Source organism: Kogia breviceps, chromosome 12 (genome assembly GCF_026419965.1).
Source record: "Kogia breviceps isolate mKogBre1 chromosome 12, mKogBre1 haplotype 1, whole genome shotgun sequence".
Taxonomy (NCBI): domain Eukaryota; kingdom Metazoa; phylum Chordata; class Mammalia; order Artiodactyla; family Physeteridae; genus Kogia; species Kogia breviceps.
Window position 1 is genome coordinate 5,752,206 of NC_081321.1, and position 17,566 is coordinate 5,769,771.

The window sequence follows — 17,566 nt, forward strand, 5'->3', positions numbered from 1 at the left end:
AAGGCTGGCGGAGGGAGTCGTCAGTGCCCCAGGCCTGCTCTGGAGAAGCCTCGGGCACTGGGCAGCGCAAAGGCCAGCCCATCAGGCCGGGGGGGGGGGGGGGCCTATCCTGCGCAGAGGGAGGTCTGCCTCGGTACCGGAGTGTCGTCTCCTACCTGTGGGTGTGGGCGTCCGCCCGCCCGGGGGGCAGCCCTGTACCCTTGGAACCCCCCCCCCCCCCCCGCCCAGGCCCGGGGAGGCGGCGGGAGGAGACCGACCTGTAGGGGTTGAGGGTGCACACGGTGACGGCGGGGAAGACGAGCTTCTCCGAGTTGAGGTTGATGTTGAGGCTGACGGGGTAGCTGAAGTACTCTCCGAAGAGCAGGCCGAACTGCCAGTACATCATGCTGAAGGCGCAGAGCCAGAGCACGGCCCAGAAGGCCGTCTTCATGCGGTTGTGCTGCGAGCACACCAGGCGGATGGCGCCGTGGATGGTAGTGTTGTTGCAGAAGAACTGGAAGAGCTCCCGGTAGGAGTGGTGGAACTCCAGCAGGGCCTCCTCCTCGTCCATGGGCGGCGCGGGGGCCGCAGGTTCGGGGCCCGCCTCGGGCTCCTCGCGCTTGTCTCCCTTCATGAGCCCTTGGGTGGGTCGGGGAGGACGAGGGGCAGGGCTGAGTCCTGGGCTCTGGGTGCCTCCATCGTCATCTCGGGGCCATGCCCTCCACCCACCCTCAGCCCACCCTCTCCCTCTCTTACCCGCCCCGTCCCCAGGAGCCGGCTGACCTGCGGCAGTCGGGGCCAGAAGAGCTGGAGCTTCCCTGGAGTGACCTCTCTGCTCCCCTGATAAGGCCACCTTTTGGTTTCTGTCCTAGAATCTCCCCTTCGGTCTCCACTGCAGTCTCTGCCCTGCTGAGTCAAGCCCTCTCTTTGGTCTATCCTCCTCTGGGATCTGTGTCCCAGCGTCTCCCTGTCCCTGGCCCTGTCTCTGCCTTCCGCTTCTCTCGGGGTGTCTCTCGGCTCCCTTCCCTGCCTGTCTCCTCTCCGTGCGCCAGCCTCTCCGATCCTGCCCCTCTTCTTTCTCCTCCCCTCCCTCCGGTCTCGGGCCCTGACCCCCGGCCGCGACCCGACTCCCTCTCGGCCCCCCGGGGACTGCAGGGCTCCAAGCGGCCTGGGCTGCCTCCCGCTCCCCACTCCCAGGTTGTGGCCGGACTGGGACTGGTTCCTCTCCAGTTGGATCTGGCAGCCCGGCCTCTCCTCCCCCTCACCTGACAGGTGCAGCAGCCCGGCCCCCGGGAGCCCGCCCGCCGGGGATGGAAGCGACCGAAGCCTCATTAGCATCTCAATTAAAGGCGAGCCGGGCAGGGGGAGGGGCAGAGGAGGAGTCGGAGCTGAGAGCTCCCCAGCGGGAGGAGGGCGCCCGAGGGCAGGGAAGGCGAGAGGTGGCGGGGGAAGAGTCGGGCCCTCGGAGTGGCGGGGAGCTGGCAGGCAGGGAGAGCGGGAGACGGAATGGCCAGGGAGGGTCAGAGGTCTTGACCCAGGAGAAGGATCCTGAGCACAAAGCGGGGAGGGCAAAGCACGGGAAAAAGCACACGTCAGGACGAGTGAGACTGCGCGGGGGAGACCAGGAGAACAGGGAAGGCAGGAGAAGGGAGGTGGATGGACCAGGAGAGGGTGAAGGACTGGGGGGGAGGGATAGAGGAGAGGCAGAGAAGCGGGGTGAGGAGGAGGGAGCCGGCCCCCAAAGGAGCCCCTCTCCTGAAGGAGAGCAGGAGGGCCCCCCTGCGTGGGCTTCCAGGAGCCAGGGCCCCTCCCTGGGGAATCCCTCCAGAGGCACCCCTGGATCAGCCTCACCCCCAGGCCTTGGAGAGGAAGGAGAAGGGGTGTCTGCAACCTCCCTCCCTGCTCACTAAGGTGGGAACACCTCCCGGCCCCACCTGGCACCAGGCACAGAGCACCCTTCTCCCAGTCTGAGCTGGTCCAGCCTCCCCCCTCACGACTCCTCACCTGCACCCCTACCTCGTCCAGCCCAGGGAGGGGCCCAGGTGGAGCTGGGGGCTGGGCGGGGCCCTGGGACATTCTGTTCTTTTTTACATCACTGGCTGCCCGGCCAGGAATGTGTAATGTCCCCAGCTGTGGTCACGGGGTTGCAGGAATGTGTGCTTGGAGAAGGGGCCAGGCAGGGCACTTGGGCACAGCCCCGGAGCCCAGGGAGCTCAGGGACAGGGGGCACCAAGGAGACAGGGAAGGATGTGGGCTGTGCAGGGAGATGCGGAGGAGGAGGCTGGGACTGGCCCAAGTCCGCACCAGCCCTGGGAGGAAGGAAAAGCTCGATGTGGGGCTGTGTATTTCCTCCAAAGTCTCTGCCCCAAGCAACTGAGCAAGAGACTAGTGAGGCGCCAAGTGAAGAGGGAAGGCGGCAGAGGATGAGGCCCAAAAGGAGGGCCCAGGAGGCACAGAGACCAGACCACACAGCCAGGTGAGAGGTCTGCCACTGTGTCACTGCAGGAGGTGTCCACCGGCTTCTCCCGCCTGCTGGAGGAGCAGGCCTGGGACGTGCAGGTGCCGGGGGCCCAGCCCGAGCACTGAGGTAGCTGGGTGGGGGAGGATAGGCCCCGACGGCATAAGACAAGGATCCTAGTGACAGCTGCGGAGGCCAAGTGCTGAGCGAGCCTGGCCGCAGGGAGGGAGGAAGAGGCACTCACCCAGCGGGCTCAGGAAGGCTTCCCGGAGAAGATGGCATCTCTGCTGGGTCTTGCAGAACAAGCAGGCTCAGGGTACAGCCCTGTCTGCGCCCGGCTCCTGTGGCCTCATAAAGTGAGAGCTGCTGTCCACCAGGATTTCAAACGCGCCCCATTGACTCCCTGACACGTATAGGGAACAGCTCCCCTCGGAAGGGAAAGGCTGGCTTTTTCTTTATGTTCCAGATGAAGAAACTGCCCTCTGCAAAGAACAGCCAGTTTTCTGTGGACACAAAACCAAACAGCAATAGAGTGAAGAACAAGAGCAGAATTGCTCTTCAGCAGGGGGATGTCTGCTTAGGGGCTTTGCCATACACCCCTAGAGAGACCAGCCACAGACTCTTGGGGAACTGGGGCTCCCCTGTACCTGGTTTTGAACACCAGGAAGGTTCACACTCCCACAGAGAGTCCGTGGATTGACCAGCCATCGGGGTCCTGGATTATCTCCCAGGCTCCGTGAGAAGCTCTCTCCACCGTCCCCGCCTTCCCAAGGGGCGTCCTACCTACAGGTGGGGTACGCAGCACCCTTCTCGTCCCATCTCAGAGGTTCAGAGAGGCACATCCCTGCCTTTTCTATTTGCTGGCTGGTGCCTGAAGTCCAACGACTGGCCCAAGGCCTCGTTTTCCTCGCAAGGGCTCGGTGAGCACGATCCGGAGGCCTGGGCTGAGCCTGAGCAGGCGCAGTGTCCCTGTAGCACCTGCCAGGGTGTGGTAGCTTAGAGACGGCAGCATTCCAGATCTGGAACGGGCCAGAGCAAGCTTGTTGTGGTGAAAAAAACAGAAATCTGAGACCTGCACTTGTCATGGCTCTGTTTTAAACATTATCTTTTAAGGTGCAGAAAAAATTACCCGAACACGTTTTTTTCACAGCACGATTTTCCCACGACATGGAGGTTTACAGGACAATAAAAGCCTCCCTCTGTCCCATTCCTTTCCCACCCCTTGGCTCAGGACAGCCACTGTCATTTGTGTCCATGTATCTTTTTTTTGGGTGCTTTTACAGACTTACATGTATTTTTTTAAAACAAGATACATTTTTTTTCCATAAATGGGACCACGGTCTAGGCATTATTCTATGACTTCCATGTTGGCTTTTCAACTGTGTGCCTTAGAAAATGATAGTTTCTCCTGGGAAAAAATCACAGTGGAAAAGAACATTTAAAAAACAAAACAAAAAAAGGAATGTAAAAAGAACACAAAATGACACTTGACCACTCTGGGCCACCGGGCTCTCAATGAAAGGGAGGGGGTGGGGTTGTAAGGCAGCCCAGATGGTCACCAAAGCCCTTTCCAGCTGGCTCTGCATCTAGCCCTTTGCTTAATGCATCGGGGAACTGAGGCCCCAGAAGCAAAGTGACTTGCCCACATCACCCTGGGAGTTGGGGGTGGGGCCAGATTGAGAGCTGAGCTTCCCCTTTCCAAGCTCAGTGATGCTCCCTGACTTCCAGAGAAGTGGATGCCTGTTCTGGGGGTCATCGGGGCCTTGTAGGTCTTGTCTTGAAGCTCCCCCAGCCTCTCCCAGAGCCCTTCCTTCCCCCTCCCAGGACCGGCCATCCTCTAACCCTGTGGTTTGGCCATAAACTGTGCAAAGGCTACAGGGAGAGAGGGGAGACTAGAGGGTCTGCAGTGGAATGAGGGTTGTGAGTTCGGAGGGTCTTCCTGCCTCTTGCTCCCCGGGGACAGGAGATGGTGGAAGTGATCGCTTTCTCCCTCACGCTCCAACACGCAGCGCTGTACACTCTTATCTCGGTGTGTGAGTGTGTGCATGCGTGTATGTGTGTGTTTCCATACATACATATCGTATTATGAGTTCTCTGAAGACAGGCACTAGGTTTATTACCAGTGGCCCCAGGGTCTAGTGGCCACTCTTTGTTGACTGCCCCCCTCTGCAGAAGACAGAATTAGCATCTTTGGTAAGACTCAAAGTATATCTTTGACAGAGAGTGACGTGCTATGAGAAAGTATCCTCAAATCTAAAATTTGACACAAACGGACTTATCTACAAAACAGACTCACAGACATAGAGAACAGGCTTGTGGTTGCCAAGGGGTGGTGGGGGGGATGAATGGATTGGAAGTTTGGGATTAGCAGATGCAAACTAGTATACATAGGATGGATAAACAACAAAGTCCTACTATAGAGCACAGGGAACTATATTCAATATCTTGTGATAAACCATAATGGAAAAGAATGTATATATGTGTAAAACTGAATCACTTTGCTGTACAGCAGAAACTAACACAACATTGTAAATCAGCTACACTTGAGTACATTTATTTTCCCGTTAACAATTTTAATCAATTTATTGCCTGAAGCACTATACTAGGTATAACATAGATACAAATTAAATTCTAAAGATTGCTCTTATCCCTTTTGAAGTTTACCTTCAAATGCATAGGATAAAGCAATTAAGCTAGTAAAAATGGAGTAAATTTAGAGTCACTTGGGCAGGACAAAAAGATTTGTTTCATTACCTAGAAATAGGAGTCGTAAGTCACCATTATAAGTAGAGAAATACAGAACTGATTTTTGGCTGCGTTGGGTCTTCGTTGCTGCGCGCAGGCTTTTAGAGAAAGCCTTTTAGAGAAAGTTGTGGCAAGCGGGGGCTACTCTTCCTTGCGGTGCATGGACTTCTCATTGCGGTGGCTTCTTTTGCTACGGAGCATGGGCTCTAGGCCCGCGGGCTTCCTAATTTCCGTAGGAAATTAGAATGTTGGATGTTTTAAGGATATCTTCATTCATTTTTTTAATTTTTAAAAAATTCATTGGACTTTCCTGTGGGCGCAGTGGTTAAGAATCTGCCTACCAAGGCAGGGGACACGGGCTCGAGCCCTGGTTTGGGAAGATGCCACATGCCACGGAGCAACTAAGCCCATACGCCACAACTACTGAGCCTGCGCTCTACAGCCCGTGAGCCACAACCACTGAGCCTGCGTGCAACAACTACTGAGGCCCGAGAGCCTAGAGCCCAGGTTCCACAACGAAGAGAAGCCACTGCAACGAGAAGCCCACGTACTGCAATGAAGAGCAGCCCTTGCTTGCCGCAACTAGAGAAAGCCCGCGCGCAGCAACAAAGACCCAACACAGCCAAAAAATTAATTAATTATTTATTTATTTATTTTAAAGTCTACAAATAATAAATGCTGGAGAGGATGTGGTGAAAAGGGAACCCTCTTACACTGTTGGTAGGAATGTAAATTGGTGCAGCCACTATGGAAAACAGTATGGAGTTTCCTTAAAAAAACTAAAACTAGAGCTACCACATGATCTGGCAATCTCTCTCCTGGGTATAGATCCAGAAAAGACGAAAACTCTAATTCGAAAAAATATGTGTAGCTCTAATGCTCATAGCAGCACTATTTACAGCAGCCAAGACAGAGAAACAACCCAACTGTCAGCAACAGACATTTGGTTTAAGAAGAATGTGATATATATATATATATATATATATATATATATAATGGCATATTACTCAGCCATAAAAAAGAATGAAATATTGCCATTTGCAGCAACATGGATGGACCAAGAGAATGTCATACCAAGTGAAGTAAGTCAGACAGAGGAAGACAAATATTATATGATATCGCTTGTATGTGGAATCTAAAAAATAATGCAGATGAATCTATATACGAAACAGAAACAGACTCACAGGCGTAGAAAACAAACTTATGGTCACCGAAGCGGACAGAGATGGGGGAAGGATAAATTAGGGGTATGAGATTAACAGATACACACTACTATATATAAAATAGACAGGCAACAAGGATTTGCTGTCTAACACAGGGAATTGTATTCAATATCTTATAATAAACTAGAATGGAATAAAATCTGAAAATATGTATGTTTCGTATTTCATGTAACTGAATACATGTTCGGTTATATATGTAACTGAATAACCTTGCTGTACACCTGAAACCTGTACAACGTTGTAAATCAACTAAATTTCAATTTTAAAAATTTTGTTCAAAAATAGAAAAAGGGATCTAAGGTGCACACACAGACCTTTCTGCATTTAATAGCTCAGTGGTGAGTCCAGTCCCAGACCCCATTTCCTTGACCTGAGCAGTGCATGCCTTTCTGACACTTCCTCCCTGCCCAGGCAGCCTCGGATGTTCACCGGCAGAGTGTGGGTCCTAGGCCTGCACCAGGAGAGGAGAGAGCTGTCTATAGCTCAGGCAGGCTGATTCGCCCTTTTGTGATCCGCCCCCCACCAGGGGCACACCCCTGACCTGGGCTTCCCACTCTTCCACCAGGAGCCTGTCCGGCCAGTCAGACCAACCAGGGTTAGGATGTGTGGACAGAGTCCTCCAAGGAAGGGGCAGGGATGATGCCCAGGTGACGTCTCTCCACACAGCCAGTCATGCTTAGGGAGGCACCCCTGAGTCACGAGGAGGGAGCCTGGTTGTTGGAATGAGCTGGGACCCAGACATCTGGAGCCCCGGACTGGCTGTGTGACGTGGGCGAGGTATCATCGGTTTAGCCCATAAATATGTACCAGACACGCAGTTCGTGCCAGACCCTGTGTGAAGCTCCGGGAGCCCAGAGTTACAGATCCGGGGCAGGCCGTTGCTGAGCTCAGGGCCCAGCGGCCGGCGGATGATAAGCAGCGGGTCACAGGGAGTGGTCTGCGGGGGGGCTGGGCAGCTCGGAGTGGAGGTGCTTCCCAGAGCCCAGGTGACCCTCAAGGACAAGTGGGAGTTAGCCAGGAGCACAGGAACTTGGAGACCAGACACCCTGGCACGGTTGGGGGAGGGCGGGGATGCTGTTAATGGGTTGCAGGGAAATGGTGGGAAGAGAAGGGACCAGGACCAGACCGAGTCCCCCTGCAATCCCGGTCTCCTCTACATGGCACCCTGGCCTCTGTGTCCTCATCCTTAAGGTGAGGGGCCCGGTCTGGTGGGCTGTCAGCTCCCTCCAGCTCAAAGGGATTCAAAGGCTCCTGGGTGAGAGGCTGGGACTGAGGGTGGTGGCCACCCAGCCCCAGCCCGGCTGCCCTGTTCATGTGGACTTGGTCTATGCACAGCCGCCTTCTCTGAGGACAGAGGAGCAGGGGCCGCTGCACCCTCTGCAGAACCTCGTAGGTGACCTGTGTCCACTGAGGTGGGAGTGGGCTGGGCTGACTCAGGGAAGGGGGTGCTGGCTGGCTTGTGACTCCTTTGTAGTTTATCTTAAAGAGTCACATAACAGGGTGGGAAGCCGGGAGTCCAGACAGTCTGCCAACTAGGACTTCTGGTTCCCAGATGCTGGTCTGGCTGGCCGAGGCTCTCCGTGGGTCTCTGCACCCTTCAAGTTTGACGGTCCAGGCCCATCCATTTTTCGGATCTGGTGTCCTGCTGGCTGGACACAGCTGTGTCTGGAACTCCATCTGTTCCCAGCTGGGCTTCCGAGGTCCCAGCCGAGGAGTGTCCACTGGCTCTGCTACCCCTTTCCCACCGGCTGGGCCTGTCCTTTCCCTGCATCCTCCTCTCCAGTCAGGCCTCCAAAGAAGGGAGGTGGCCGGGTTCCGCCCCGCTGCCCTCACGTGCTTTCCCCGCCAAGCCCCCCCCACCCGCCACCCCCGCCCTGCATGGGTCAGGCAGCCAAGCCTGTTCCTCTTCCCGATTGCAACAGACAGCTGCCTTGGCTCCCAGGGCTCCCTGTCTCCGCCCCGCGCCGGCTACTCCACTCCCACTTCCTGAGCCCGGCGCTGGAGCCCTGGAGGCCAGGCCAGGCCCGGCCTCTCTGGCCCCCGGGGGCAAGTCGGCCCAGTCCTGTCCCAGCCTCTGGGCTCGGGAGGCTGCTGCCACCACTGCCCGGGACGTCCAGGCCTCCCACCTTCCTCCCAGGCCTCCACCCGTCCGCTCGGCTGGCTGACTGGCCGCCATGCGCCTGCCGTGGGCCGCATCCCCCTGCGGCCTGGCCTGGGGGCCTCTCATATTGGGCCTCGGGGGTCTGCTGGCAGCATCCCAGCCCCAGCTGGTGAGGGAGGGGCCCAGGCCAGCGGGTGGGGGTGGGCTTAGCTAGGGAAGAGGGGTCTGGGCCGCCCTCTCTGTAGTCCCTTGGCCCTTCCCAGCCGACTCCTGAATACCTCTCCCCCCACTCCATCTCCCCTTGCAGGTGCCCCCGTACCGCACGGAGAACCAATCCTGCCGGGACCAGGAAAAGGAGTACTACGAGGCCAAGCATCACGTCTGCTGCTCCCGTTGTCCCCCAGGTGAGAGGCGGGGGCCAGAGGAAGTCTGGGACGCGGAGGTGGGTCACGGGGGGCTCCAGCCCACATCGCTGCCTCGGACGGAAGGTGGACACCAGCTCCCAGGAATACCCGCCGGCAGACACAGCGAGTGAGAGACACTGGCCGTCCCTCCCGTGCAGGCCCCGGGACAGGCCCAGGGTCACACAGCAAGCGGCAGAGGGGATGGTGGAAGCCTAGTCCCCTGACACGCCTACTGCCCCGCTCACATCCTAGGCACCCACGTCTCGGCTGAGTGTGGCCTCGACCAGGACACCACCTGTGCCACGTGCCCCGAAAATTCCTACAACGAGCACTGGAACCATCTCTCCATCTGCCAGCTGTGCCGCCCCTGCGACCGGAGTGAGTGGGGTGTTCCGGCGGGGACGGGGGCCTGGGATGTCCTGGGGCGCAGCCCCTCGGCTGAGCCCTCCCGTCTCCCCACCAGTGCTGGGCTTCGTGGAGATCACGCCTTGCACCAGCAAGCACAAAACCCAGTGCCGCTGCCAGCCGGGGCTGTTCTGCGTCTTCTGGGGCTCTGAGTGTGTACACTGCGAGTCACTCCCCCACTGCCCGCCCGGCACTGAAGCCGAGCTCAAAGGTCAGAGGTCACTGGGGGCAGAGGGGCGGGGGGAGGAGGCGGGTGATCTTGAAGGGGGCAGGGTGCATGGGGTTGTGTCCACGGTGAGGCCCCAGGCCTCTTCTCCCTCCCTGAGCAAGGCTCACCGAAGGGACCTGCAGAGAAATGAAAGTGGGGTGGTGCAGGGTTCGGGGGTCCCCCCAGCACTGGGAGGAAGCTCGGGCAATTCGGAGACCAGGCGAGATGCTGCAAACTACAGATTGCAGGGGGTGGTCAGGGAGGGGGCCATCCGGTGGGCATAAAGGAGGCTCACAACTGGGCTTCCTTTGCCCACTCACCCTGGCTGGCCATGCATTTCTCTTGCCAGAGGAAGACAGGAAGGCTAAGAGCAACTGTGTTCCCTGTAAGGCAGGGCACTTCCAGAACGCCTCCTCCCCCAGCGCCCGCTGCCAGCCCCACACCAGGTGAGGGTGCCAGGTCCGTGTCCCTCCCTCCCTCCCAGCCCCAGCTGCTGACAGCCCCGTCCACTGCCCAGCTCCACGGACCGCCTCCTACTTCCCGCCAGGAGCCCACCTGAGCTGGGCTCTTTCCTCCACAGGTGTGAGGACCAGGGCCTCGTAGAGGCAGCGCCAGGCACCTCCCGGTCTGACACCAGCTGCAGAAATCCGCCAGAGCCCTCCGAGACACCAGGTGAGGGGCCAGGGGCAGGAGCCGGGGGCATCTGGGAAGATGCCTTAATTCTAGCCATCTAAAAAAACGGGGAAATGATGAATCCTTTCCAGTCAGAACTGAGGCAAGAAGAAAAGATCCTCAGAGGGAAACTGGAGTATCCCTGGGCCAGGTTAATTACACACAAACACACACACACACACACACTTTTTAAGTTATACGTCCTACACATAACTTATGAGTTATATGTAATAGTACGCCCACACGGAGATGTAATTGTAACTGACATCACCATCATCGTTTTGGACATGCCACCATCACACAATCCATCTACTAGACTGAATGTCTCTATAGTAGGTTACACCTTCCGTTATTCGAGACGAGATTCTACACTTGATGCTTTCTTGGTCTTTTCTGTGGAGTCTTTGGTTTCCTCGCCTAATAGAGGATTACAGGATGTTTCTAATGACTGTAGTCGTTATTAATCAGGGGAAAGTTTATTTCCTTAACTTTAAAAAATTGCCAAGTATTTATAATCATAGCTTCCACGTATTGAGAGCTAGTGCATCAGGCACTCTGTGAACACTTGACTTTCAATAACTCATTTAACCCTAATAATGATCCTATGAAATAGTCTTATTATTATCCTCACTGACTAGATGAGGAAACCGAGTCCCAGAGAGGTTACGTGACTTGCCTAAGATCATCCACATGGTAACTGGGGTTATGAAGACCTATTCTAAGTCTCTCTTACTCCAAAGCCCATGCCGTAATACATGCAGACTGCAGAAAATTAGAAAATTCAGATAAACAAAACTAAACATCACCCACAGAACTATCACCTAGCATATCCACTCAACACTTTCTTTTTTAAAATAATTAATTAATTAATTAATTAATTTTTAAATTTTTGGCTGCGTTGGGTCTTCGTTGCTGTGCGCGGGCTTTCTCTAGTTGCAGTGAGTGGGGGCTACTCTTCTTTGCGGTGCACGGGCTTCTCATTGCAGTGGCTTCTCTTGTTGGGGAGCACGGGCTGTAGGCGTGCAGGCTTCAGTAGTTGTGGCACGTGGGCTCAGTAGTTGTGGCTCACAGGGCTTACTTGCTCCGCGGCATGTGGGATCTTCCCGGGCCAGGGCTCAAACCCGTGTCCCTTGCATTGGTAGGCAGATTCTTAACCACTGCACCACCAGGGAAGTCCCACACTCAACACTTTTGAATATATTGTCCCATACATTTTTCTGTGCAATAGAAAAAAATAATTTTTTTCCTAAAAGTACAGTCATTTGAATGTTTGTAACTTAATTTTTCATTCAACTATATCATGAATATTTTCCACATCCTCGTATTAATTTTTAACTGTGTATCAAAAATGATTGGCATTTTAGAGCTGGAATTTTAGAGAGTATGCAAGCTAATCTCATTTTGTATATGAAAAATACACAACTGGGCAGGAACCCAGGTGTCCAAGACTCTGGGTCTAATTTTTCCCCACACCTCCCATTCTGGACTGCCTTAGGCCATGGAATTAGATGGCCAGTGTGCAAATGTCCAAGTGTTCCCGATCTTCCTCAGGTACAGGTGACACAAGCGACGGGCATGGTAGACCCCATGCTGTTGACGGCAGCATGAGGCCCATAGGAAGGCAGCAGTTACCATGGCTACATGTGGGCACCTGAGAAACCCAGCCTCCGCTTCCCTCCCTCCCGGGACCTGCCCTGAGCCACGGGTGGAGACTGGGCAGCCCTCTGCTGCCAGGCAGCCCCAGGCAGAGTTCAGAAGCCAGGATCCCCGCTCCGTCACCCCTGTAAACACCTCCACAGCTGCAGAAGGACAAGCTCAGCTCCCGCAGCTGTGGGTCTGTCTGTAAGGTGGTCAAGTCCGCAGAAACGTGACTTTACCCCGTGGCCGGAGTCTGCTGACAGACTCCCCACCCTCCCTTATTGCTTCCCACTCCCACTTTCAGCCCTTGCAGACCAACTGCCCAAGTGCCTGTCCTCACCCACAAGGCTGCCCCCGCGCCGGTGGCCACCCGCAGCCTCCCCGAACATCTCCATCCTGGCTGTCAGGAGGTCCCCCCCCCGCCGAGTCAGGCTTAGTGTCCCTTCTCTGTAACCCGAGGGAAATTTCTCCAACTCCTCCTTTAGGAACTGTTGTGGGACTGGAAGGGGAAAGCTGCTCTCCCTTTTCCGTCTGGGTGGCCTGAGAACTGGAGAGCTCTTCCTTAAGTGTCCGCCCCCAGCCTCCTCGGGCCCTCACGCCCCGTCCCGTCTGCTGTCTCGCAGGAACCATGCTGGTGCTGGCCGTCTTGCTGCCGCTGGTATCCCTTCTGCTGCTCACCACTGTCCTTGCCTGCACCTGGAAGAGCCACCCCTCTCTCTGCAGAAAGCTGGGTAGGAAGGAGCAGGCTGCAGGCAGGGATGCAGGCCCGGGTCTGTGCCTACCTGGATGGGGGAGGGGGGCTGGAGGGAGTATTCAGCTCCCCCAGGGAGACCCTTCCGCGCCTTCACACCCTCAAGGCGCCAAGCACCTGCCCCCCACATAGACATCACCTCCATCCAGCACCCCCCCACCCCGTTCTGAGGCTGGAGATAAGGGTAATGATAAGCTGATCCTTCTGGGGAGCCCAGGGTGGGTGGTGCCATATCATGGCTTGTGTGGAGGGGGAAAGCCTGGGGGTCTGAAGCCTGACGTTTCGTTTTCTATTGCAGGATCCCTGCTCAAGAGGCATCCAGAGGTAATGGGGAAGGCTGAGGAGGCAGCAAGGAGGGGCAGGGGGACAGGTGAACCAGGTGGGGGGCAGGCAGGAAAAGAGTCTCTGCAGCTTCAACAACCATTCATTCATTCAACTGATAATTTATCGAGCACACGGTGTGCCAGGCACTGTTCAAGGCACAGTGGAAACAGCAGTGAGCGAAGCAAACTGTCTGTCCTCCCAGAGTTACAAACCAGTGGAGCCAGAATCAAGTTAGACAGCTGGACCTCAGGTAGTGATAATTGCTCAATAAAGCACGGTAGGGGGACAGTGACGGTGGCAACAGATGAGGGTATATTATCTTAGAGTGGACAGAGAGGGCCTCTGTGATCGGCTGATATTTGAGCAGAGAGCTGAAGAAAACAGGGAGCCAGCAGTCGGGATGTATAGGGGAAAGTGCTCCAGGAAGAGGAAACATCAAGTGCAAAGGCCCTGAGGCAGGGAGCCTGATGAGGAGCGGAAGAGGGCACTGAGCTGCCTAAGCATGGGGTGGGGAGGGGGGAGGAATTAAAGAAAGATGGGGTCTGAGGCCCACGTCATTGCTTGGTTCTCGGCCTCTGTCCTGCAGGGAGAGGAATCAAATACTGCTGAAGGAAGCTGGGAGCCCCCGAGGGTCAACCCACAGTACCCTGACCTGGTAGAGCCACTTCTGCCCACCTCTGGAGACTTGACCCCAGCTTCGGCCGCGGTCCCGGCGACCCCAGGTTTGGAGGAAGAGGCGCTACAACAGCAGAGTCCTCTGAGCCAGGCCAGGGAGCTGGAGGCCGAGCTCCCAGAGCAAGGCCAGGTGGCCCACGGTGAGCTTGGGGCAGGGAGCAGAGTGGCTGGGGAGGGAGGGGGGGCAGGGAGAGCGAGTGTGAGCCAGGCAGAAATGAGGAGACGAAACCGGGCGCCAGAGGAGGCTCCAACAGCCAGAGCATCCCGCCTACAGAGAAGGGAAGAGACTGAGAACCCAGAGACAGGAATGAACGCAGAACTCAAGGACGCCGATGGAGGGGGACAGGGCAGAAAGCGGAGATGGCGGGCAGGGGCCCTGGGGAAGCTGGGGTCCGAGGCTGGGGTCACACACGCCTTCGCCTCACACTTGCCCCTCACTCCTCTCCCTCCGCCTTCCTTCCCCCAGGCACCAGTGGCATTCATGTCACCGGCGGGTCTGTGACTGTCACCGGTAACATCTACATCTACAACGGGCCAGTACTGGGGGGAGCACGGGGCCCCGGAGACCCCCCCGCTGCTCCGGAGCCTCCGTACCCCATCCCCGAAGAGGGTGCCCCTAGCCCGCCCGGGCTCTCCACACCCTACCAGGAGGATGGCAAAGCTTGGCACCTGGCCGAGACAGAGACACTGGGGTGCCACACCCTCTAACGGGGCCAAGGACCCAATTCGTCACCCACGCCTGATGTTGTCTGGAGAAGCCAGGAGAAGGGAGGCCTGAGAGCGCCTCCTCCTCGAGGCCGCCCTCCCCGCACAGGACTGACCGAGGGCCTGGGTAGGGCCCCGAGAGCCGGACCCCGAGGGGCCGGGCCTCAGACGCGTCTCTGAGAGCAGGGCCAGCGCTGGCTGGGAATGGTGCCCCCGCAGGACTCTCACCACCGCCTGAGCAGGCCCGGGACTCCACTGCAGAACCCCTGCCCACTGGGGCAGCACCGGCTCAGCCTCAGGCACGGACAGGACACGTGACGCTAACTGCTGCCCCCCTGGCCTCTGTACCCCGAGCACGGCACAGCAGGGAACCAGCCACGCGGTCACTCAAGGGCATGGCCGGGACCTCTGGCACATTCGTGGCGCTCATCGTCCCCAAAGCTTCAGAGGCCCTTCGAGGGCCCACACTTCACGTGGACTGAGGGAGACCCTACATGAAGATGGAGTAACAAGGAGGACCACCCTCCCCTTCTAGACAGGAAAGGGAATCCTTATAACCAGGGGCATGGGTGGGGTTTTAGGCATAAGGGAGAGTTTTGGAGGGGGAGGAACACAGTGAGTGTATTTATGAATTGTAACCACATGCAAATAAAGAGGAGACTGAGACCTAGATCATTGATTTCCATGGGATTTTTTTTTCTTTTTTTTTTTTGGCCGTGCCACACGGCATGTGGGATTCTAGTTCCCTAACCAGGGATCGAACCTGCGCATTTGAAAGTGCGGAGTCTTGGGCTTCCCTGGTGGCGCAGTGGTTAAGAATCTGCCTGCCAATGCAAGGGACACGGGTTCGAGCCCTGGTCCGGGAAGATCCCACATGCCGCAGAGCAACAAACCCCGTGCACCACAACCACTGAGCCTGTGCTCTAGAGCCCGTGCGCCACAACTACTGAGCCCACGTGCCACAACTACAGAAGCCTGCGCATCTAGAGCCTGTGCTCCACAACAAGAGAAGCCATGACAATGAGAAGCCCGTGCACCGCAACGAAGAGTAGCCCCCGCTTGCCGCAACTAAAACAAAGCCCGCGCGCAGCAACGAAGACCCAACACAGCCAAACCGAAAATAAATAAATTTATAAAATTTTTTTTTAAAAAAGGAAAGTGCGGAGTCTTAACCCCTGGACCGCTAGGGAAGTCCCTTGGGATTTACAGAGGAACACTATTCCACCGGGGCCTTGTCAAAGGCACAGGTCAAAACTGTAAAATAGAATCCCACAACGTATTTGTGTGCGAGGCCGGGATGTGGAACTCAGGTGATGACAGTATTGGCCAGCAATCAGTGACAACGTGGCAGGCAGTGTTCTCAATGCTGTGTAAAGTGACCTTATGCAACCTGCACAGCCCCCCCAGGAGGTAGGAACGATTGACTCTTCCCATTTAACAAATGAGGAAACTGAGGCCCAGAGAGGGTTAGTCACTTGCCCAGTTCAGCTGCACATGGCTGCGATGCGCCCTCCCTTCCCCCATTAGGCTGGCTCTAGAGGCCAGCCTAATGGGGGGGAAAAAGAGAATTTCTCTGAACGGGTAAAATGGGCTGGTTTCTGAAGTCATCAGACCTCCTGCATGTCCCACCAGCAACAAGTCTCAGCCAACTCTCAAACCCCCAGGCTCAAGGCAAAGTGCAAAAGTATTTGGCAAGGGCTTCCCGGGCTTCCCTGGTGGCGCAGTGGTTGAGAATCCGCCTGCCGATGCAAGGAACAGGGGTTCCTGCCTCGGTCCCGGAGGATCCCACATGCCGCGGAGCGGCTGGGCCCGTGAGCCATGGCCGCTGAGCCTGCGCGTCTGGAGCCTATGCTCCGCAACGGGAGAGGCCACAGCGGTGAGGGGCCCGCGTACCGCAAAACAAAACAAACAAAAAAATTCGTGTGATTCGCTTTATTGTAGTGGTCTGGGACAGAAATTGCAACATCTCTGTAATGCCTGTATTTTCTTTTTTCCCAAAAAGAACTTTAAATCTTTCAAGCTCTCTTATTGTTTGTAAATGTTTGGGCCCCCAGAATTTATCTACCATGCTGCTCGGTCTTAGGTTGAAGGATTGTGAGGGGAGCTGCTGCCAGCGGACTGCTCTTTCCATAAAAAGCCACCATCTGGGTCTAATGTTATGACTCTGTTGCTGGGACCCTTCAAGGTGGGGAGGGTTATTTAAGGTTGTATATGGATGGATTATTTAAGGCTGACCTTGAAAGTGCTAAATCCAACTTCCTTTTTTGAGAAGTAAATATTGTGAGCTGTATTTTTAGAGAGCTAAATCCTCCTGCTCTTGCCATATCCTAGCACTAGACAACGTGATTCCTTCATCATTGTTCCAAGGTTTTTAGATTTTTTTTTTTTAATTTATACTTTTTTTTTTCAACAAAATAAAAGGAGGGAAATTTTTTTAAGGAAATGATGCTGATGGAACTACCGGATAAAATGGGAGTTAATAATGGGGTAATTAGGTCTGAATCCAGCTAGTCTTTTCTTTTTTTTTTTTTTGGATGGTTTATAAACTTTATTGTCTACCCTGTTTGGAATTGCATGGAATGTTCTAGAAGTTTCACAGAGTCTGGACCCCACCCCCCACCCCAAACCTTCTGGAATTTTCTATCTACCTCCATGTCCTGGGGCCCAAGGAATGTTCTTGGCTGTGATCTTCATTGAGAGAAAACAAATTTGAGAGGTCTGTGTCAAAGAGCCCATTAGAAAGGTCCAGATATCACAGACCACTAGTGCTTTTACAAACAAACCCCCAAAGAACCCCAACCCCATTTGATGGGAACTTTGATAGAATCTTGCCCCAGGGACACTCTGTTACGCGGCAACTCCTTGGTTGAGAATCACTAGCCTCTGTACATTTTACTAAGCTTCACTTCCTGTAGTTTATGTTTTGAAAAGAACAGACTTTCCCTCTTGTTTTCCAAATATGAAACACAGTAACATTAAATGTTCCTTTTTAGAGTACGTATGCCCTTCCCCCAAGACTGAGGCTCTCTGAGCCCAGCATGTCTGAACCACAGTGGGCTTAAATCTTTACTACTGAATCATATGGTCACTGTAAAGCCATGACTAAGAGCTTGCCCCCAACCTCCAAGGCTAGAGAAAACAGAATGGTTCCCAAGAGACCAAGTTGAACTCGCTATGGGTTTATCCCCAATTATCCAAGGATTTCACACAAAAGACTGAGTGCAGAAATTGGTATTAATAGTAGCAAAGCACCTCTGGCTCTGTTTAGAACCTAGACT

At 55.2% G+C, this 17,566-nt stretch overlaps 2 protein-coding genes across 15 annotated transcripts in view; one reads left to right on the forward strand and one right to left on the reverse strand.

Annotated features, from left to right (window-relative positions):
* Positions 1-2,039, reverse strand: part of SCNN1A (sodium channel epithelial 1 subunit alpha) — a 24,264-nt gene extending 22,225 nt beyond the window's left edge. For 2 of the 11 annotated variants that reach the window (XM_067008600.1, XM_067008605.1), the window contains exons 1-3: positions 1,245-1,309; positions 736-885; positions 258-618 (exon numbers count right to left, since the gene is read on the reverse strand). In XM_067008600.1, coding sequence (XP_066864701.1) covers positions 258-613 — 356 coding nt within the window. In that variant the 5' untranslated portion in view covers positions 614-618; positions 736-885; positions 1,245-1,309. The other 9 variants (XM_067008599.1, XM_067008607.1, XM_067008598.1 and 6 more) reach the window with 8 other exon arrangements.
* On the forward strand, positions 778-14,958 carry LTBR (lymphotoxin beta receptor). 4 transcript variants are annotated; one of them, XM_059082386.2, is made up of 11 exons: positions 778-1,328; positions 7,958-8,675; positions 8,814-8,910; positions 9,163-9,288; positions 9,374-9,526; positions 9,873-9,969; positions 10,104-10,195; positions 12,457-12,564; positions 12,883-12,908; positions 13,495-13,723; positions 14,050-14,958. In XM_059082386.2, the coding sequence occupies exons 2-11, from the start codon at positions 8,580-8,582 to the stop codon at positions 14,289-14,291; spliced, it is 1,266 nt and encodes a 421-aa protein (XP_058938369.1). In that variant the 5' UTR covers positions 778-1,328; positions 7,958-8,579; the 3' UTR covers positions 14,292-14,958. The 4 variants fall into 4 exon arrangements, with proteins under 4 accessions (XP_058938369.1, XP_058938370.1, XP_066864711.1 ...); XM_067008610.1 differs by lacking the exon at positions 778-1,328 and adding an exon at positions 7,702-7,794 and having other exon boundaries at positions 8,814-9,037; XM_059082387.2 differs by lacking the exons at positions 778-1,328; positions 12,457-12,564 and adding an exon at positions 7,229-7,794.
* The last annotated feature ends 2,608 nt before the right edge of the window (positions 14,959-17,566 follow it).